This window comes from Apis laboriosa, unplaced genomic scaffold, assembly GCF_014066325.1.
Source record: "Apis laboriosa isolate Shangri-la unplaced genomic scaffold, ASM1406632v1 scaffold42_cov153, whole genome shotgun sequence".
NCBI lineage: Eukaryota > Metazoa > Arthropoda > Insecta > Hymenoptera > Apidae > Apis > Apis laboriosa.
This window is the reverse complement of record NW_025223257.1, coordinates 1843875-1866364: the sequence shown is the minus strand read 5'-3', so window position 1 is coordinate 1866364 and position 22490 is coordinate 1843875. Positions and strand designations below refer to the sequence as shown.

The 22490-nt window shown below is 40.2% G+C and overlaps 1 protein-coding gene and 1 long non-coding RNA gene across 3 annotated transcripts in view; one reads left to right on the top strand and one right to left on the bottom strand.

Moving 5' to 3' along the window:
• Positions 1–22490, bottom strand: part of LOC122716110 — a 121957-nt gene that overhangs the window by 10670 nt on the left and 88797 nt on the right. For both annotated transcript variants that reach the window (XM_043938870.1, XM_043938871.1), the window contains 3 exons: positions 21233–21344; positions 17320–17433; positions 1736–1806 (listed from right to left, as the gene is read on the bottom strand). In XM_043938870.1, the coding sequence (XP_043794805.1) occupies positions 1736–1806; positions 17320–17389 (141 nt within the window). In that variant the 5' untranslated portion in view covers positions 17390–17433; positions 21233–21344. The remainder of the gene's footprint in view (positions 1–1735; positions 1807–17319; positions 17434–21232; positions 21345–22490) is intronic.
• Positions 1–22490, top strand: part of LOC122716111 — an 80566-nt gene that overhangs the window by 14721 nt on the left and 43355 nt on the right. The window lies entirely within an intron of this gene.

The window sequence follows — 22490 nt, the reverse complement described above, 5'->3', positions numbered from 1 at the left end:
TTTTTTTTTTTTTTTTTTTTTTAATATTTCATATCTGGATTTTTCTTTCGTATAGGCGTTCAATACAAGCGTTGCCTATAAGCGTGAAATCGAAACAGCTATTTTGAATTTCATTGCACTTTTCACCGTATTATTCTTTTTTTCTATCTAAATCAAAAATTTATATTTGCATCTGGGGAATCTGTTTTGAATTTTTTTTAATGGCAAATTCAAATGTGTTAATAGTATTCGTTATTGCAAGTTCAAATGCAACTTTTTTTAAATAAATCATCATTGCAAAATTACGAAGGGGAGGGATATTTCTACGTTAATTGACTATACTACGTGGAATGTTAAAAGACTAATATCTTGCCTAACGAGAAGAACAAATTTTGATCGGTTCACTGACGAGGATAATTAAGGCGCTCGCGTCAGAGTTAGTAGCTCTCCTGTGAATAGAATATTTCATGCTCTTTCAATTATGGAAACGATATAAATTCTTTCTCTCTCTCTTTTTCATCGTTAACCCGGAACAAAGGGGATAGCTGCAATTTATCCGAAAAGTAGAGTGCACCATATATATATATATATATTCTCGTTACGTTCCTCTTGCAGTTCACACCTCGTTAATATTACAACCGGTATCGATTCAATTTATTCACGAAATTTACGCGTTCTCGTTGTTTCATCCGAATTGTCGCGAGAAAATTCCCCACCGCTGCGCGAGCGTGCCCGATTATTATTAAATTCGACTGTTAATCAAAATACGCGGTCTGCGAGTTTTAATTGGAAACAAAGTCGATCCGGTATCGTCGAATTTAATTAAATTCTCGGTGAATCGTTCGATTTTCCGCTATCCGTTTCCGCGATAAACCGTGAATCGAAGATAACGCTTGTTTCTGACTTTTGCGTTTCTATCGTCGGATTCATCAATCAAACAATTTGTACAATCTTCGTGAAACTCGTCGAACGATTTTATTTTATTTAACTTCGTAGCTTTCGGTATACCCCCTACCCCCGTACGATTGGAGATTTTATTCCAGTCGCGCGAATATTACGAGTAGCACTTGTGCAAAATTTAAACTCAGAACAACGTGGAAAGAAAGCATTATACATACATACACATAGAAGAACGAGGCAAAACTTTATATCTTCGTAAAAATTTTATATCGCGCAAACATCTGCAATTTAATTACAAGCTACTGATAAAGTTCTTAAAGCGAATTACCTCGCTAAATTGTAAAAGAGAAATGATTCGATCTACGATTCGTGACTATTGGTTAATTGAAATTATTATACAAGGGAATTGTATAATACCTTTGGGGGAATTAATATCATGCAAAAAGTTAAATTATTTTGAATCGTAGGGACTACCGAGGGGGCTAAATTAATTGCCTTTTTTACGCCGCGCGTGTCGTTGCAATTTTAAAATTTTCGAAATTAAATTACCACAATTTCGAAATTGAAAATCCTCACTTTTACCGATCGATCGGCCGATTATTTCCACCTTGGGCGCGCATTCCAATTGGACGGGGTCAAAGCGGGTCGGGTCGATCTTTCCCTGCCCCCTCTCTCCCTTCCCCTTCCCCTCTCCCCCCTCTCCCCGTGCGTGTTCAACAACCGTATTAATTTCGAAACCGTGAAACGCAATTATGATACTACCCGCCAGCAATCGACTTAAACGAACGAGCACAAGGGAGGTCGAATAGGCGAGTAACAACAGGCGACTAACTGGCTTGTTCGAAATCGTACTCACCGGCAGCGATTCAGGAGTGTGGTCCAGCACATATATGTTGTTCGTGTATCCATATAACATCGTGTCCAGATCTGAAATCCAAGGAGCGAGCAGAACATTAAATTGGATCCAAGCATTGGCGACCGCGGAATACTAACGCTATGCATAGTTAGCCAACTCTGCTACACGCCCAATGTTCCAATTACCAGCGAACCTACCTGAAAAGGGTTCTTATCAAACGTGTCTCCCGTTTCCACGCTATACGGCAAAATATCGAAATAAATGGAACGACGATCGTAAAATTGGATCCTCCGTTGTTTCACAGTTTATTAAAAAAACACGGTCTATCTAAGATCGGTATCACGATATCGTCGATTCGTAATATAAAGATAAAGATACGTGGAACGGATTCGATCGATATTTTTCTTTTTTCTTCTTTTATTATCGTCGATAATTGGATAAACTTTTTCAAGATATAGTCGATTGATTTAAAGTCGATGGGTTCGTTAATAAGTTCGGTCGTTGCATAACGAAGATAAAAACTAATTTCACGTTTGGCTATGCCAGCGGCTATACCAACTCCTACGTTAATGCGAATTTTTTAAAAACTTTAACGAACTTTCTTCCCTGGGAGAAACCCGCTTAGAAGGCGACTGGGTTTATCGATGGAAACATAATTAGGTGTGGACCACGGGCTTTGATAAAACTTTGTCGCGATCACGGACATCGATCGAGCTTGAAAACGTCGAGCTTCGAAAAAAGAAAAAAAGGAAAAAGAAAAATTAATCTCGGGGAAAAAAAAGAAGAAGCAGCTCGATTAAGATGCGAAACGTTAAATCGTATATACGATGGACTGTGAAAATAGGGGAGAAGGATGGAATATATCGTTATAGGCGGCGACCGGAAAAGCCATTCTGTATCAATACTTGGAGAATATACGATCCTAATGCCTCTCAGGGAACACTTGCAAACACCGATATATCACGTGGGATCCAGGAACGAGGGCGATTTATGCGCTGAAATCTCAGACCGTGAGCTCAGGGAACGGAACAATTTTTCAGAATTATTACCCAGGGTATGCGGCTGTCTGTCGATGAACGAGAGCCACTTCGGCCTCGATCGCGATTCATTTCCATGCGAAAGGTCTTTTGTCCCCCTCCCACCGTTATATTCCGCCACGCACACCAACGCCCAATGAATATTCCGTCCGAGGAATCAATCGGATTCGAAGGCCATCCGTGGTATATCGCCCGATATTTCGTTCATTGTTCACGCTTAGAAGTGACACTCGATTTTCCATGTGCCGTGTACCGATCGTTCGAAACCGGTCTCGATAATTTTACCAAGGGCCAATACCTGATTTATATATATATATGTTCCGTCCTATGCGGATTCGCGCTACGAAATTCGGAATCACGGTTTGATAAAATCGATGAAAAAAAGTTTTTCTCGATATTTGATGAATGGTGCACGCATGAAACGCGTGCCAAATACATTTCTCTACAACGCCTTAATGTATTATATATGTATATTATATATTGTATATACGTATATATGATCGTGTTAATGATCGTATTTTAATGGCATTCCAGTTGTCTGATCGCGTATCGCGTTATCTTTCCAACGAAATATAATACGCAACGTATAAAATATTTGGACGAATAAATCCTGGTGTTCCCGTTGTTTGACCAGTGACGTTCCTATTTCGCTCCCTCTATCAAATATTGCTATACTATTATTAATGTCACGACAAATATTAATTTCTTTCTTTCTTTTTTTTTTTTTCTTTACAAATATTAATAATATAGCAATATATAAATTCGATGAATACGTGAGCGGAATAATAAATATTCACGATATCATTTTTGCATCGTCACAGGAACCGTCCCATTTGTCCTAGTTTCAGAATGACGTCGTAAGATACGATTAATCAACGATTTTAACAGCGTTTCCACGCACCACGGTGAATCATGGCGTAAATTTCCATTAATCAAACGTTTTCGAGGAAACGAAGAAAAAGAAAGGGAGGGGGAAGGAGGAAAAAAATACAGAGAGAAATCGAATAATTATTGTTTCCACGTTCCACAATTAAACGAGCATTCCCTGTGAAATTTTTCGGTGGCGCGGTTCGCGTTACGGGGGAACCAGGTTTCCGGTTAGCTAATTCCAGGCGCAGCTTTTGACCGAGGGCAGCACAATCGAGCCGGAAATAACGAATGAATTTATCCTGGCGACTGTTGTGCGCCATCCTCCCCCGAACGCTCACGTACACGCTGTGTATAACGTTATTACCCATAACCCTTTTTTTTTTCTTTCCTCCTTCTATTCTCTGTCCCCTCTTCTCCGCCTCCTCCCCGTTGATTCTCCGTGCACTCGTTTCATCTGGTTTCATAACGAACGTTAATTATCGTTATTCGAAAATTTATCCCTCCTCGTTTCGATATTACCGATTTCGTTCGTTCGTTTCGACTCGTTATGACATAACGAAAACGTGATGATCAAGTTTCGAATTTTACGGAAGAGGATATTTTACGGAGAAATTCTAATTTCCAATCGGAGTTGATAAGAAACTCGGAAGAAGATCGGAACTTGGTTTTGCAGAATCGAATGATAGTCATCGAGAGCGGAGAAAAGTTTGAACTCTCTTTGAACTTTGGCAGAGCAGAGAGTTGAGGCGATAATCTTCGATCGAATAAGCGTACGGTCGATAAGAAAGTTGGAAAGAAGATTGGAAGATCTTGGAAATGATAATCATTGGTTTGGATGAAGTTGAAAGTTGATATATGATTAATAAGATTGGCGATCAGTGAGAGAAAATTGTTCTTAAATTTTGAAGTTTCAAATTTAGATCGTGACGTGACGTTCGGGGTGCAATGTTTTCTTTTCTTCGATTCAATCTAATTCGGGGGAATGGCGATAGAAAATGTTCCCAAATGATGCGCGACGATTCACAGATAGATTTTGCTTTGATGGAAAGCGTAACTTGGGGATCGAAAAAGGGGATTTGTGGATCTAGAAAACCAACGTGAACGATCGTGGATGCAATAGCATTCGAGTTCAGTCACCGGATAAGGTTGTGCGACATGCGAATGCATATCAGGAACTTGGAACAGTGCTGAGCCAAGCTTGATAAATCTTCCAGTATTACGTGCCAGACGACGAATATGTATATATATATGGGGCAAAGTCAATTCTCTTTATTCAGTTGTACGTGTTAAACGTTATTTTACAAGGCGAAAACATATATTCTTTGGTATCGAAATCGGCTTTAAACGATGTAATACGTTCGATACAAATCCTCTTTGATATCTCTCGTTCGATTATTTAAGCTTTACTTCGCCATATTTCTTCCACTTTGGATAAATGCTCCATTAAAAATCCAAGGGTATATATAGGCTGAAAAAGCTTCTCCTAATCATAAATCTATCTATTTAATACTACAACAGATGATATTCAATTAATATACAATTTATATTAATATCTCGGCGATGGAATTTTAATAATTAATTATTGATTCAATTAAATTTATGTTTGATCGATAATAAATACAATCAAATATTTGAATCGTTAATTGCAATTATCGATTCTATAAAAATTTATTCAAAATCGATATTAACGCGCACGAAATAAATATTGCGTATATCAATATATCCCTTTCTTCTATCGATTATCTCCTAAATATTCTGCACACCTTTCGTTTTTCTTTCTCAAATCTCAAAAATAATCAAAATTTCACATATTGAAAATTTCATTCTCCACAATCAATTTATGTTTTACTTGCTTTTAATATTAATTAAAAGTCACAAATTGAATGAACTTTTTATCTCGTAAAAATGTATACGAGACTTATTCTCAATAACGCGTGCCTCCCTCTGCGTCTTCCTTTTCAATTTCCCTTTTTCTCTTTCCTTTGAACGCCACATCTTCGTAGTTGCGTTTCGTCGTAACGTCGAAAGGCCGGTTCCACGCGTTACCCATGGCAGCGTAAAGAAAAAGGAGGTACGCAAACATCTCGAGAATTTATTGCTAATTACTTTTCTATGCTGAGCTATTCACTTTCATTCTACCTGTCCCGCTCCCGTCGAGATTTATTACCATTATTTTTCCCTCCCATGACGTCCGCCGGCAAAATATACGCGGATCTTCGAACAATCGCGATACCGCGCGAAAATGAGATTTATCGTCTCGAATCGTTGCCACGGTGTGACATTTATGCCACGGTAAAGAGCACGATAAAAAGCACGCGAATGATGAACAGTTGTCGCGACAAATCTCCTCCTATCTATTCCGATATAGGTGATTCCCGATCAATTTCCAACCTCTTCAAGTCGTTACTGCTGATAAAATTATCAGCAGGAATTATTTTAATTTAAATCTAGCGCGCGTTGGAAAGAGGAGAAACTCCAATTGCGCGCGACAGAAGACGGCCTTTTTATTCTCTCACTGGCAAATTCGCTCTTTTCAAACTTTCCTCCTTTAGAAGCTAGAGTAAAACCCCTCGCGGACTCTTTCGCATTCGTTTCATTGTATTTTCCTCCTCTCACGGTTCCACTCTCTCCCTTCGATCGAATCTCTTCGTAGAAGCTTTCCACATTTTATTCTAAATTTCCACCTATCGAAATTTTTCTTTCGTTTCTTATTTCCTCCTTCATCTCTTACGATAATAGAATAAAAATAGACGCACGCGTTAAACGCAAGGATACATAGTGGCCCAATTAGCGGTACGTGAACGATCGGATTTTCGAAGCCACGATAATTGGCGGCGCGGTTACATCCTGATCGCGGCCCAATTACGATGCATCGAGCCAAGTAAATTGTTCCAAGACGCGAGGGGACGAATTAATATCATAACGACGTCCCCGATGCAAAGTATTCGGGATGATGGAACGGCATCCCGGCATCCCCTCCCAATTTAATGCCCTCGCAAGCATCCGCTCCGCTGATCCGCAAATTCGTCCAATTATTTGCGGTTCTAACAGTAACGAACCACCGACCATAATTGCGAACCTAGCCGTAGCACCTTGCTAATAGCAATCACACCGCTCGTTCATGGGTAATTTATCGTTGCCGCGACGTGATGACGGTCGAAACCTTCCATTTTCTTCCCCCTCGCCGCAGAAGTTGGCCGTGATAATTTTGCAACGATCGACTTTTGACGAGATTTCAAGGAATAGGATTCGAAGAGGAATTGACGATTTAATCAGAATCGCGCGAGAAGAAGAAGAAGAAGAAGAAGAAGAAGAAGAAGAAGAAGAAGAAGAATTCGGCCAGAGTTGAGATGTTTGTGTCATCCGTGCTCGCGTTTACTTTACTTAGGCAGTTTCGATACCCGCTTGTAATTTGCATCGTGGGGATGCAAATTTTATGCGGTCGTCCGTGAGTTCCTTCAAGTTTCGCGTCTGCATATTAATTGGCTCGCTCCGCCGGCGGAAAATTTGACGATAGTCTTCCCACGACTATGGCGGTGGAACATTTTTTCGCCTCCTCCCTCATCCCGCGGTTTCGGTTTCTTTTATTGGAAATAACGAAGTTTTTAATAGGATTCGTGATAGGAGGGGTGGAGGATAATTGTCTTTCTTTCACGTTTCCTTCGATTTATTATTTCATTTCTTTATTAGTTGGGAAATTAATAGAAGGGGAAATAATCTCGTAAAGTGAGGTAAATGTTAAAAGAAATTTGTTTTCCCCTTCTTGCTTCTTTCTTTTTTTTTTTTTTTTTTTTTTTCCCCCTCAGAGAGGCGGAAGCGAGAGCAGCAAGCTTCTTATTACAGCAGACTTCATTAGTTTCCCCTTAATGATAAAATCTTTTACGCCGTCACCCCGTTTTATTAAAACGTTAACCAACGATAATACGAATATTATCTAACGAATTAATCAATCTGGAAACTGGCTCGTGCTTATCCATACTTCCTGCCTGATATATTTCGTATAGATTAGACTAGAGAACGTCAATTAAGAACATAAATAAACCGGAAATGTAAACAAGTAAACACTGAACGCGTAAACAAATAAACAAAGGAAATAAACAGAGAACATGAAACAACCCAAATTTCAATTTAATTATAAAATACACTTTTACAAATTTATTTTTCACCGTGCAAATGAATGAATATTCTCAATCCCTCGATTAGAGCTTTTGAATTCATTTCATCATTCATTCATTCATCCTGATACTCTGCAAAAGTAATAATAACGATCGAGAAAATCGGCCACGAATCAAATTAGAAAATATCGAATTCCAAAGCATTATCAATTCTTTGACGTCACCTCGCGATTCAAGGACCAACAATCGTAACGATCGTAGAAAATCGGATATATAGACGTATTTCCTCGTGTAAAAGATGCATACATTCTTATCCAATGCAAGCATTGGATATTTACGTACAATACACGTAAATATCGGATAGTACTACGAATTAGCGCGCGTCGCGTTCTAACGAAGCGTGGATCGAGGAAATGAAGCTCGTCGCTGGTGCGTAGGTCGTCTAGTCGACGCAATTTCCATGCAATCAAATAGCAAACAGTGCGACACGCCGCGTCGCGACGCCTCCACCGTGATCGGGCCACGGATCGTTCCCGCGGCCCGTGTAGTTCCATATGCAAATTGCGCGCTACGACCTAGCACGTCGTGGCAGCGAAATCGAATCAATATTGCATTAGAAAGGCCGGATGCTACCACGATCCGAGCATGGCCCTCCTGCAATCCTGAATAAATTATGCCGAAACGGGGGGACCGCTCTTGATAAACGTGTCTCGCGCCCGTCTCGTGTCGCCTCAAATTTTTTTTACAACGTTAACGCAAAATATAATACATTTTGTCCAGATGGCCACCTTCGACGTAAAAGACGTAATCTTGTCGTGGAACGAGAGACAATTAATTTAAATCGATTTAAACTCTCTTTAAGGGTTAAATTGTTCGATTAATTTGTGACGCGATGGATATTTAATTCGACGAACAAATTATTATTTTGAAAGTGTTCGTTCTCGATTTGTGAAACTATAGTTTCTTTTTAAGGGAAAATAATATTTTTAATATCGTCACAGAAATGGGAAAATGGGTCTTTTTACACGCTTTTCTCAAATATACGAGATTATAGATCGATAAAGAATAAGGAATATTTTGAACGGGGGAATTAAAATTACGGAATCGCAAATAATAATTTTCCTTTGTGTATACACATGTATAGCTTGCCACGAGAGTTCAATGTTTACAGACACCTGCTAGTTTGCCGAGTTAAGAACGCCGGGAATTCTCATTCCGGCCAAATAATTATATCCTATAGCCGCGATACGAAGCTTTCATTCCGATTCGTAACCGAAGATAGTTCTATTTCAATTTATTCGCCGCAAGGGAAATATCAAAACCGCGGAAACCGCGCCTCCACTCGCTCGAGTAAATCCGTATACGCTTCCTGTTACGCGCGATAAACACGATTTCACAGTTGGTATGGCCGATCGCAAAAAAGATGAACGAACGTCTTAGATTCGTTCCAGTACCACCTGTTTTTTTCAACGTCGAAACGAGACCGCCAACCAACGTCTTCGTGATATCCAATTTTCTTCTTATTCGACATTTAGGATTACATTTAGGATTCGCTTCTGGATTCTTCTGGTTTAAATGTATCGAAGAAGTACTAGAAGAATCTTTTCCACGAGCATGGAAAAAATTATGAAAGAGGGGAAAAAAAAAAAAAAAAAAAAAAAAAAAAGAAAGAAAAGAACTTGGGAAACACTCTTTCACGGTCCATTACACGAGTATAACTCAAAACCGAGGTTCGAAGATTGATTTTGTCGGAGGCAATAGAGCGTGGCAAGTTGTGGCGTTTGATATAGAGGGAAGCGATAGGTCAAGGGGTGACGTCACTCGAGATTCCTCGATAGTTTGGAATCTACGCATTATGCTTGATATTCTCGTTATTAAAGGATGAGAGAGAGAGAGAGAGAGAGAGAGAGAGAAAGCAGTGGTTTCTAGATCATCCTCGACGGATATTTTTCTTTTTCGAGGAAGAATTTCCCTAATTTTCTTTACGATTCACTTCCTATATTATTCCAACGCCACGTCCAAGAATAAATTATTCGAAACGGTCAAACTGATTCGATATCGAGTTGTTTCAAGCACGGAATAATAACTTCGAACTGGTTACTCTGCCGATCTCGATTCAAGTGAATTCGAAATCGAGTGAAATGAAGCTAGTTATAGATATTTGACACGGGTAGTGGGAACGATATACCAGGGGGTGAAATCAAGCGAGCTCCACGAATGCTACGAAGCCCTCGGTTTGAGGGTAAATACACGGAGGGCCACTTGGCTGACGCTAAATAATTCATAGAACAGGTTGGACCCTCTCTATATATACATATACATATATATATCGGTGCTGTGCCAATAACCATTGGACCGTTCATCAGGGACTATTGATTGGGCTTCCTTCAAGCTTTCCCATCCCGATTTCCTTCTCGCGCCACTCTCCAACTTCCTCGATGCAATCAGCGACGACGTATGACATTTACCAATCGCAAACGGAAGCAACGAGTAGAGTCGTGCCTTCGCCTCTATATAGCCAGCCGTGGTTACCATATCCTGATGAATCATTCATAGTTTGCTCCTCCCGTGTCTTCCCCTTTTCTCGATCTTACAGAAACACAAGATCTTGAAAATCTTCCCTCCCTTCTCGTCCCCTCTTCGAGCCCCGTATCTTCGCGCAAAGGAAGATAAATATCAGAAATTTCCTTTTTACAAACTCCTTTTTACAACATCCATCCTACGATTTTTCTTTTTTTAATATCGAGATTCATCTCTCTCTCTCTCTCTCTCTCCCTCTCCCTCTCTCTTCGCTGTGCGCATTTATCAAGAGGGATGAAATATGCGGACGACACGGATGATCCTTGGACTTTTTCGTCAAACTTGAACAAGCTTCCAAACTTGTACACGCCTGCGTAACTGTCAACAGCTACAAGAAACGAAGAGCGTATTACTCCATGGCAACGATGTCAAGTAAAACGCTTTCATTCAACTTCGCGAGAACTCCTCGAGTCGTTGGAATGCTTGGCATGTATCTTTGCCCCGCATAGATACTTTGACGCGTGATAAGCTTTCAACGATGCCCGATCTTTTTTTTAACCGGGCCTGCTCTTTTCTTCCCGATCACGTACGTCGCTTATGTTCATCCAAAGTTCATCGATTCCCTTCTCTGATCGACTTTTATCGAACAATCGCCACGAGGATAATGGCGGAAATTAGAAGAGAGAGAAGGGGGGGAACGGAAGCGAGGTTGTGGAAACTGCTTCGTTTCTGGTCGACGAATCTGGCCAACTCTCTAGCTCCAGTACGGTGGACGGGGTGAAAGTTGAAGAAGTGGCGCCCTTGCCGACTTAGTTTTAACAAGGCGCCGGTATTCGTCACCCAAGTGTCGCCTAATTGGATTCTGTTATCTCGCACTACTCGGACGATACGTTTCTCCAGGAGGGATGTGTCGGCCAACGATAATGTCAATTAACTGATTTGGCAGTGTGAACGTGGCGTACGTTTTTGTTTTGAGAAATAATCTTTCGATTTATTTTTTCTGGAGCATTGCTTCTCTAGTCGTTCGGATTTTTGATCGAATTTATTTTTTCACGTTTGAGTGGAATATGTTACAGATATATTTAATTCGGTTCATTGAAGATAGACATGTACAAGCTTTGCATAATAAATGTGCAGCTTGCGCGCTTTGGTTATTTCTCGGCGTTCTTTTTTTTTTTTTTTTTAAAAACTTCTCGCAAAAAGCAACACCAACTAAATTATCGTATTCAAGCGCTTTATTAAACACACCGATATAAAGGTTACTGCCGCTCAACCTCATTTAATAAACTCGACCATTATTAATTCAACGTTGGAGGTTTATGGTAGCTTGCAAAGCCACGTAGAACTTTCCATAACCGCACATAACATCGGTTTTTATGCGCCATCACGTAAACAGAATAAAATCATAATTTCCATTCTTCCCTTTGAAAATTACTTCCATTCTTTTTGCAAAACGTAATTCTACGATATAACAAACGAATGATATTTCTTGTGATATTATTTACACGTAAAAAAAAAAAAAAAAGAAAAAAAAAGAAAAGAAAAGAAAAGATACACAAGTTAAATTTTACAGAATCGAATGCCTACATTTTTCAAAATTTTTCCACGCTGTCATATATCGTAGGAAAAAGATCGGATATCCATCCGATGCCGTTTGAACCGTTGCCCAAAAACCGTGGTTATTCTCATGGGATTCTAACGAGAGATTTCCATTTTCCAGCCATAAATCAAAATGTCGTCGATTCGATGTCGCGTGAACACCGGCCCACTTTTTCCGATCTTGCGTCGAATCCATTCTCGTTCGTGGGAAAAGTAAATAACGATCGTTAGAATAAAAGTAATAGTAGTAGGGGGCGAATTTCGAAATAAAAAATCGCGGGTCTTGAAAACTTTGGAACAGTTCCACTCCACCGTTTCCTCCGTCCATTCTTAAACACCGGCTTCGTGGGATCCGTGGCCGCAGGCGAAACTTAGGCAATTACGCGGAATTAAACTCCTTAAAATTTGCAAGGACGAGCCGATTTGACACACCGCTGTGAAACTGGCATAGGCGAAGGCCGTTCTTCGGCCAATTTCTTGCCTCCTTAATGGGCCATCGAGAGCCGTGTAATTGTGAATTATAAAGTAATTGCACACATTGGCCATGGTATTACGTTAACATTACTTTCAATTATTAATGGTTATCAGTGACATCGAAGGATCTTTTAAATCGTATCGATACGATTTCAATCGATCATCGTTCAATTAAATTTTCAAACTTTCAAGATCAAGTATTTTCTTTTATCTTTATTATCATTTCTAAATATATAACATAATAAAATATATAACAAAATCCTTGACAGAAACCATTTTTCCATTTTTAAAATTCGTCACATCTTTCGATGTCTGTCGCTTGTTTGATCTACGAAACGTTCGTTACAAGTTTAGATAAAGAAGCAACTTTGGCCAATTATAACTTTTAAACTAATCAAACTTCTTAAAAAAAAAAAAAAAAAAAAAAAAACTGAAATGCTCGGTTCAATTTTAAGAAAAGTTATTTTAAAGGATGATCAGATCGGTTTTCGGGGGTTTTGTAACAACGATGGATCATAATGACCAGCAAAAAATGTTCCCAATTTTATTTAACCTTATTTTAAAACCGAAATAGCCCCTTTATTCCCCCGGAATACTGTCACTTGCACAACTTTTTATATTCAGCAACTTTTCTAATATCTTGAGTGGGAACATCGAAAGTCTCTAAAGAAAATTACGGTGTCGCTTACACGAAAGTTGGTACTTTTATTTCGAGGATAGTTCCCCCTCGTTGATGCTCTTGCAACCGTAACAGAGGCTTCGAATCGAATCGATCATTTTAAGTGATCGACGCCGAATCGAAGGGAAGGTAGGAATAGATTTACCAACCCCCTCCTCGTTGAAGATCGACTTTTTACGAACGATCCAGGCAACGCATGAACGTGAACGTTACAAAAGTGAAATAAACACGTAAATCCTCGAACGCGTTAATATATCAACCTTTGGCAGCAGGAATTGGAATTTTCGTCAGCTGCGCTCATGAAACAGCCAACGCGCATGCAATATGCAATCTCCCTTCTGATCGTCCAAATTAATAATACAAGAGGGTTGAATCTTTTATAACTTAAAACTGGCCGCCATCTGGTTATCGATCAACTAGCGCTCTAACTTTTTCTTCCGTAAAATCATCAGCGAACCTTTTCGAGTGGTTGGCCAAAAGCCTTTTCGATCGATAAATAAAATGAATAAAATCTCGAATTTGCACACGGTGTTTTCGACGGACACAATTAGATTTTCCACGATTTTCGGATTAAGTTACCACTCGATATCTCGGTGATAGATTGGACAATGGTTTGCCCCATGGTATGGAAATTGTCCTTCTATCGATATTTATTGGACGCGCGCGCGTTGTTAATACGCGTGCTCGGCCGTGATTTATCGGTAATAATCGAGGGATCGGATTATACCTGCATTGTTTCTGCCACGTTCCTTTACGGAATATTACCGCGTGTATTGATTACAACCGTGTAATGTACTAGTCGTTCCAATTATGCCGATTCGTGTAAAAAACCGGTTCGAGGATCGGACAAATTCGTTCGGAGGAAATGGGCTCGTTTTGGTGCGCACCATTGCGTTAGCATAAATGATAATTGCCCTCGATAAACAGCACGCTATTTGAGAAATATTCCCCGAATTATGTGTGATGTGACATCGTTATGCCATGCTTTAACGTTAATTGAAAAAAAAAAAAAACGAGGATATAATCGAGGTACAAACTGATACAAGGATTTCTTAATTTTAAATCCAATTACACATCGACGAATCAAATTGAATATCTCTTCTCGCGAAAAAGTGAAAAATGAGAAATATATGCTCTTGTGCTCACCACGATGTTTCTACTTTCGACGAAATCACAGACAATTATCTATTCTCCGTTATAAGATAATCTGATAAACTGCATTGTCGATTGATTGCAAATCAAATCTCTCAATATTGAAAGCTTATCACGGCAATAAGAATAAAGTTGCTCGTTTAACCAAATACGGTTGACGAGAAAACAAAGCGTCGTCCAAAGCAGAATGATACTATCGTAAGATGGAAGATCGAAAGTGGTGTCATCAATGACATCAGCCTACACCGATCGAACCCCTCTGCCAAGGATACCAAGAAAGGGGAAAGACTGGAAGATCGAGAGGGATGGAGGTTGGAGCTATTTCAGGAAGCCGTAGTGATCACGCTTCGGTCGCCAATCAGAGCTTATCTCGCCGCCTTGTAAAGAACCATTCTATATATATGGTGGCCATTACTGTCCCGTGCTCTCCTCCGGCAAGCAAGCATCCCTTTACCCTGGCTAAACGCCGCCAAGATAAGTTATTACACGGTGAAAATAAGGAGAAAATTGGAAAGCCGTGGTTTTAACCGTGAAAGTGGTGTCAATTACCGTTTCGATACCTCAAGCTGGACCACCCTTTTAGACCGCCTCTCGATCAAAGGATTTCATCCGATGCATCTGGTTTCTCTCGGTTTCCTCTCTTTCAGCCTTCTCTTCCAGCCTTCGCTCGTCTCTCGATTCGAGAAGAATCGGGTTACTTCCTCGCGAGGAATGAGAGGAATCGCGAGCAATGCCGGTAATTAATGGTTTCTTTCGCCCAGGCGAAAGAAAGAGTGTCAAGAGAGGGGAAATGGGTTGCGAGATGGAAGGTTTTTCGAGCTTTCTCGAGCTTTTCTTGCCTTTTTTAAACGAACGAAAAGAAAAAGAAAAGAAAAATAATTTGCAACGCGCGTTTGATAAATCAACGACAACGGGTTTATCAAACTTTCAACGCGTCGAGGAATTGCTGTTTTCTGGTTATAAATAACGGGGGAGGGAGGAGGGAAGAGGGGAAACACGGCACGAGCCGTGTCTGACCGAGCCGCTGTCCTCCTCTCCACCGCCAAAAGGTTGGTTACGAAGGTGTCGAACGCGCGTTTCGCTTCCATTGCATCCTCTGTAACGTTTAAAATTACAAGGGGGAAAGATTGCCTTATTTTTAGACCCTTCACGCTCGCCCTTGAACCTAATAATACATCCTCGAAACCGTACATGTTTTTCCACGCTTGCCCCCTTTTCGTTTAACGTCTTTTTCCTTTCTTTTTTATTATTTATAATCCATCGTGTTTCGTTATATATGTAGGGTGGACGAGCCGTTCGGGGTTAACTCTGAACTGAAACACTTGCCGGATAGATCTCGATAAAAAGTATCCGCCCCATAACCGACACGGCGCAAAGTCAGAGACCGTAGATCATCGTGAGACACTGCCACTCCACCGGGATAAAAAAGAACCGCCCTCTACTAGAGTTGCGGAGATAATAATGGCGACAGGAAGTGTGAGTATCATCGATCGTGTTCTTCCCTTCATTCAAAGCTTCGCCGTCGGTTAATTTAACCGGGGATAAAGTCGGTCGAATGGAACTGAAATGGGACGATTTTTCCAACGATTTTTTCCGTTTCGTTCGATTCGATTCTTAGATGCAAGTTAATTCGACTCTTGGCATAGATATATATTCAGGAATACCTGGGAACACCCGAAAGCGGGGCTAATAAATGGTGGAAACGATGCAATTCCAAAAAATGTTTTTCGCGTGCACCTGTTGTCCCACGCGAAATAACCATTCGACCGATGATCCTTTCCGGGCAATCGCGGCTCGGTTCTCGATTGTTCGTCAACCTTATTCGCCGATCCGGAGACTCTCTCTCCCCATTTGCCGTTTTCATTTAGCAAATGGTCGATGGTTGGTTTCTCATTTCGAGATTGCTCGTTAGGAAGGAGGGAATGTATCGTGAGAAAATGTTTCCGGAAACGTGATTTCTCCCTGGAATACGAGGGAATTTAATTTTCTGGAAACTCGTGGAAAGAAAAAATTTCGTCGACCTATTTTGTATACGGTATTATAACTCGGTGGATTTATTGTTTCATTCGCTACGAAGGAATATTTTTGCGTTAACGTGTGACCCAAAATGCGATGGAAAAAAAAAAGAGGGGGAGGGGAAAATATACTGGATGGGGAAAAAGAAAAAAAAAGAGGAAAAAAAAATGAATACAAAAATATCCAGGAAAAAGAAGATTTAATCTTTTTTCCTCTGTCCGCGAGGGTGTTGGGACACGCTGTTTTTTGCATTCGGATGTACACGCGGCCTAAAGTTTAATTACGGTACGCGAACTGGGTTAATCACTCGCGATTCAGAAGGTTTTTCAGGTCCGGTTAGCCACGCATCGAACATTTTTCCCGCTGTTCAACCCAACCCCGGGACACGACATCTGTCCCGCTTTAACGATCGGCTCGAACCTGGAATTACCGGTAGACCGGTAGATAAAGATTGAAATTTACCGACCCGGTTGTGGAAGCTACCAACTCCGTAATCCTCGAAATTGATACGAATGAAAATGCACACACGCTGCCAATAACTCTGGGCGAAACTATGGCAACGGTTACGGTATCGTGCTACTTTTACCATTTTCATTATTTATTCGTCCAATTTACGACTCGTGTCGAAACTTTTGAATGCCGGTGTCCATTTAAAGTTTATGATAAACACGAATTCGATATTTTATCCTGAAATACCTTGCCTTCTAAAATCGAACCCATTATTCGTTCTTTAATTTAACTTTTATCCTCGCGATATTTCGACATTCCTTTTTCGTTCGTGCACGCACGTCGATGTTACGATTCACAAGTGATTCGCGAGTATTAAGATGGGTTTTATAATCGAACGCGTCATCCGTGATAATTTGATATTTTTGTCCTCACGATATTTCGACATTTCTTTTTCGTTCGTGTACGCGATATCGTTACGATTCACAAGTGATTCGCGAGTATTAAGGTGGGTTCTATAATCGAACGCGTCATCCGTGATAATTTGACACTTTTATCTTCACGATATTTCGATATTGTTTTTCATTAATTAAGACGGATTAGCGTGAAAGTTAAGTTAATCTTCTTTAAATGTTCGTTTAAACTTTCCAATAAAATTGCGAAATGCGTGCTAACCTGTAGGTGTGCACGGTGTTCTTGCCGCCTCCACGAGGTCCTCGCGACTTCCGGGCGGTGCTTCCAGCATCGTGCCGCTGCCGGAGAATTTTTTTACACATAGCAGGCTCAACGCTGAAAAAAAGGGGAGGGAGGGAATTATTGTTAGAAATAAGTAATAATGAAATCAAAGTAGTGATAAATTTCTGGGATTATTTTTCATCGAGCATCGTTCTAATTAAATTTCAAAGTATTTTTCGAATTAATAAAGCTGTTTCGCATAAGGATAAATTATATCCACCCTGTACATGGTTGATCCATTAATTAGCTTTGATATAACATTTTCGTTATAATATTTTCATCTACGTGTCACGTGTTTTTCCATGAAATTATGACAAATGAATTCCACTCGAGCCAATAAATTATTATTAACGCTCTTCAACGCTCGTTTCTTTATCTCTCGTGTTATTCCATATTGTAGTGCACGGTTATTAAATATATCTATTCCTTCAAGAGCGAAATATTTTTCTTTCGTGATAATTCATCGTGACGGTATAATTCATTGGCAGAAAGGGAGAGAGAGAGAAAGAGAAAGAAAAATATTTATTATTACAAAAGTTCAAACAAGATTTTTAGATTATATAATTTTCTTTCCACTTTCCAAGAAATTCCACCATTCAACTCGAATATATACATATATACAGAAATTATTATTCAAAGTTTAACAATTCTCGACATCAGTTCCTCTTTCATCAAACGCTACGTCTTTTAGAACTGTTTTAATTTCAAGTAGATTTCAAGTAGACCAGCAAGATCTTTCATTATACAATTTCTCAAATCAATTAACGCAAATATCTTCTTTATAAAAAGGAATGTTCCCAGTCCAAATAAGGCTAAATACGGACAATCCATACTATCCTTCTCCTTCTCGCGAAATATTCCACGACACGATTTTCTAGCACGATTCTATTCCCCGCAATTTACCAAAGTGAAAGGAGAACACGTCGTCGTGGCGAGATCTTGTCAAGTTACGCGCGTTGTCCGGCGCAAGAACTCGCGTTGGGACCGCGTTTTAATTAAATTTTCACAACCACAAGGTCACCACGAGAAATGCTGCCACACGTTCCACACGTGATAATACGTGTATTCTCGCGTGCACACACCCACGCGAACCGTTATGCTCGCGATCGTACGTACATATAAAAGGGCAGGCTGGTATTGGAAGCATCGCACGTGCTAATGCCGTTTTACCTTTGTGCTTGGACGCGTGCCAGAAAGAGTATTAACAATACCAGGCAGTGTTGAAGCTTAGGGAACGCCTCGCATGATTAATTTTGCGCTCATATTCGAGACATCAGATGTCTGGAAACTGTGCTTTAGTTTTTTTCTTTTTCTACATCTTTTTTACCTTAACCGTCCTACTTGGAAATTTTAATCCGCGGAGTGAAAATTTCTAAAGTTTTGGAAATATTTTAAGGGACGCTTGACCATTTTAATTTTTCAAAGTCGATTCGATCGATCGTTTGTCTCAATTTGCGATTGAGGGGCGCGTTAGGGTGAAAAATTAGAATCGTCGAAAAAGTTATTCCTCTCTTTTCACTATCTTTTCTCACTATTTTTATCACCATTCTTGTTTATAAGCGTTCATAAAGAGGACTTTTTCTTTATCTTATCCTTCATGAAGAACGAAGAAAGGCTTTCGAGGCTTGGTTCCAAAGTCAAGCGACGTGGAACGGTATTATGGCCATTCTTCTGTCGGAGAAGAAAAACCCTCCCCCCTTTTATCTCTTCGATCATTGCCACTAGCACCCTCCTATAATTATAATGTTTCACGAGTATATTCCGCTTATACCGTTCACTTCATTAAAACGCGATTTCCCATTACGTTGTTTTCTCGTTAAACGAGAAGAAACTTCCCTTCATCCGACGTACCTTCACGACGTGGCTCGATAAAACAAGCCGGAAGCCAATCTCTCGAAAGACTTACGATTAATCCAATACCTGTACTTCGCCGTACTTCTTTATTTCCCAACTTTCAAGATATAATTTCAACATTGACAATTCTCTCGAAGATCGATGTCATCCCTCTTCTCCTCCTCCTCCTCCTCCTCCTCCTCCTTCTTCTTCTTTTTCACTCGCGAAATTCTTCCCTTTCACGACGGGAGAAAAATTCAGCGCGGTCGGGACTTTCCACAATCTCGGTTGTAGGTTCCAGCTTCCTGCGGTTCAATTTTCGTCCTTTGACGATGGCCAAAAGGCAAGGAGCATCAAGCATCGAGAATCGGTGGTGGCAGCCACCGAACCATCCCCTTTGTCTCCTTCTATTTTCCAATAGTCCTTTCCTTCCTTCCTTCCTTCCTCCCTCCTTCCCTCCCTCCTTCCGCCGCGTTTCTTCCATCTTTCTCCGCCTCGCGGATCCTTTTGTGCCGACCAGATCGAGCGGATCCGCTTTTTCCACCAAGCGAAACCACCCACCGGCCTCTAATCTTCCACCAGCGCTCGTTCTGTCGCCTCTCTGTCGACGAGTTTGCGGATACTTTGAAAGCAAATTCGCGCATCCGCAATTCCGGATAGAATTGCGCTTTTCACGGGGGGGGGTGAGGAGGGGAGAGGGGGGGAACTCGCGAAAGAATTGTATTCGTGGCCGCGCGCATTGTCACTCCGCCTCTCCATTCTCTGTCTGGAACCGAAAAGAAAATCGAATCACAAAGGGGAGAAAAATGCCTTTCCTTCCACCGATCGTTTCCGAACTTTTCACCCCTTTGCACGGCTATTTCCTTCGATCCTTCGATCCTCCTCCTCCTCTCTGTTTATGACAGAGTTTTGCCTCGAGGTTCCCTCGAATGGATTTGTTTTATATATATATAGCTTCGAGGCTCGTTTTCGATCGTAGCAACGTTACGAATCCATTACGTCGACGATCGAGGGAGAAGGGAGGAGGGGTGTACGGGGATGTCGTATTATTTTGGAAATCTATTGCATACGATCGAGGGTGGATTCGAATGTATGGACACATCGGTTAGCCAGGAATCCCACGATTCACGACTCCCCATACAAATTATTCACATTCCCCGACAACAAACGGATTCCGCATTCCGCGCGACTGTTACCAAGCGCAACGAATTTCACGAATAATCGACGAGACTGCGACGTTTGCTTCGTTTTTTTTTTTTTTTTTTACTTTTTCCTCTTTCTCTCTCTCTCTCTCTCTTTCTTTTTCCATCGATCCCATTTTTTCGAGGGAGAATGAGTTGATTTTCGAGAGACAGCTACTCGTCAAAACGATGTCCTTCCCCGGTCACCATGCTTTCTATTCTTTATTCGTGGTCTCTCTGTTAAGATACGTGAGCCGAAATCCAACGGTGCACACACGGTCGGTTAAAACGAGAAAATTCCAACCTCGATGGAACAGCCGGGGGAATTTTATTTATCCGAATGCCGTCGGTCGTTTATCTCCACTCTCTCGAGCTACAACGACCGATAGCCCCTGGCCAACTTTCGTCCCAGAATCCAATTTTTTTTCGCGACACGAATCTGGCTAATGTACCGTCTAAGATGTATAGTCCATGATTCTGCTACGGTATATCTCGGCCCTTTAACCGTTTAAAGATTAATAAAGTGCACTCGATTCTCAAAGTTCTCAAAGATATTCTCAAAGATCATCACTTTTTCCCCTCTATCGTATTATTTTCTCCCTTCTTGTTTTTCCACTTAACAATTCACATTACAGCAATTTTTGTAATAAACAGATAATTTAATTCAATATGATTTCTTCAGAGATAATAAATTTTAAGAATTTGTTAATATTTTTTCGTTCGAGTTAGAAAAGTTGTATATCTTATTAATCTAAAATTAAGTTTTATTTTATCTAATCATAATATTGGATTGATCGTTAGAATAATCGATGGCCAAAAGAGTTAAGATGTAAACTCACCCCGCTTCACGTCTCGCCACGTGTTCGTGATTTCGTCCAGCCTTCCTTGCTCGTTTGGCGTTCACCCATATATTCCTCTCACATCGTTCTAACCGCTAACACTCTACTGAATCTGTAACATGGTATAACAAATGATCAAAGGTTTCGTTTCGATCATTGTTTCCCTATCTATTATAACATCGTTGCGCAATGCACGCTCCAATTACAATTTCATATATTATATTACGATAAATAGGATCGACGAAGTTAATTATAGTTTCGAAACGCGCAACTCTCTGAATTACAATAATCATGGAATAATTCTTGGATTAATCTTTTTATTCGTTAAATTTCAATTCCGATCCATTTTTCGATCTTATCGACAAAAGCCAAAATCCCAAAGCTCGACTTCTTTCGCTTCCACTTCTATCTCCAAATCTATCTCATTCCAAAAATAAGAATTTCTCTACTTTCTACACTTCTACGATTATCTTGTTCGTTCGTTTATTTTCGTAAAAGGAGGAAATTCTGAATTGAAATGAAAAATAAAAATAACACGATTGTATTAGGATCATCCGTATTAGGATCTTTAAATTATTAACGCTGTCCAAAGTATTTAATTTCGTTTACCCACGAATCGATCAGGCGGAGCCGGTCATTAGGTTAAGGCAGAGCACACATGCGACAAATGCATAATGCTGTCCCGGGGTTGCAGGTTGTGTGCACATGCGGGCACATGTGGCGAGACGTGTGCGCCGCAGACCACGCAAGAGCAAATAAGAGAGGCCAGTATGCGCGGCTTATGCGAAATGTTGCAAAATTGGGGATGGTAAAATCCCCGTTTAACTATGGTTTATTCGTTTTAATTCGTCCAATCAGTTTTAATCAATCGAACGATCGGGGCAAATGTGTTTATCGGGGAGGAAAAAATGAAAATTTTTTTCACAAAGATATTTACTTTGTTATTTTGTACTTTTTTTTTTATTTTATTTTAGATCTCTCTTTGATTTCTTTTATCTTTCGAAAAAATTATATTTTTGTTTTGCTAACTTGGTTTGACGAATCGATGAAAAATATCGAATTTCGCAATTCGATATTTTGATATTTTATTGTATGATCTTTATTTTATACGGATATTTTTTTTTTTTTTTTTTATTTGGCGTGTAATTGGATATTTTAAGGATAATAGATTACAACGATATATAGAATTTCCTGGACTGCATTGACGTAATTAACGTCCCAAATCGAGTGGGAAGTTCTCGAAAGCGTAGCAAGCATC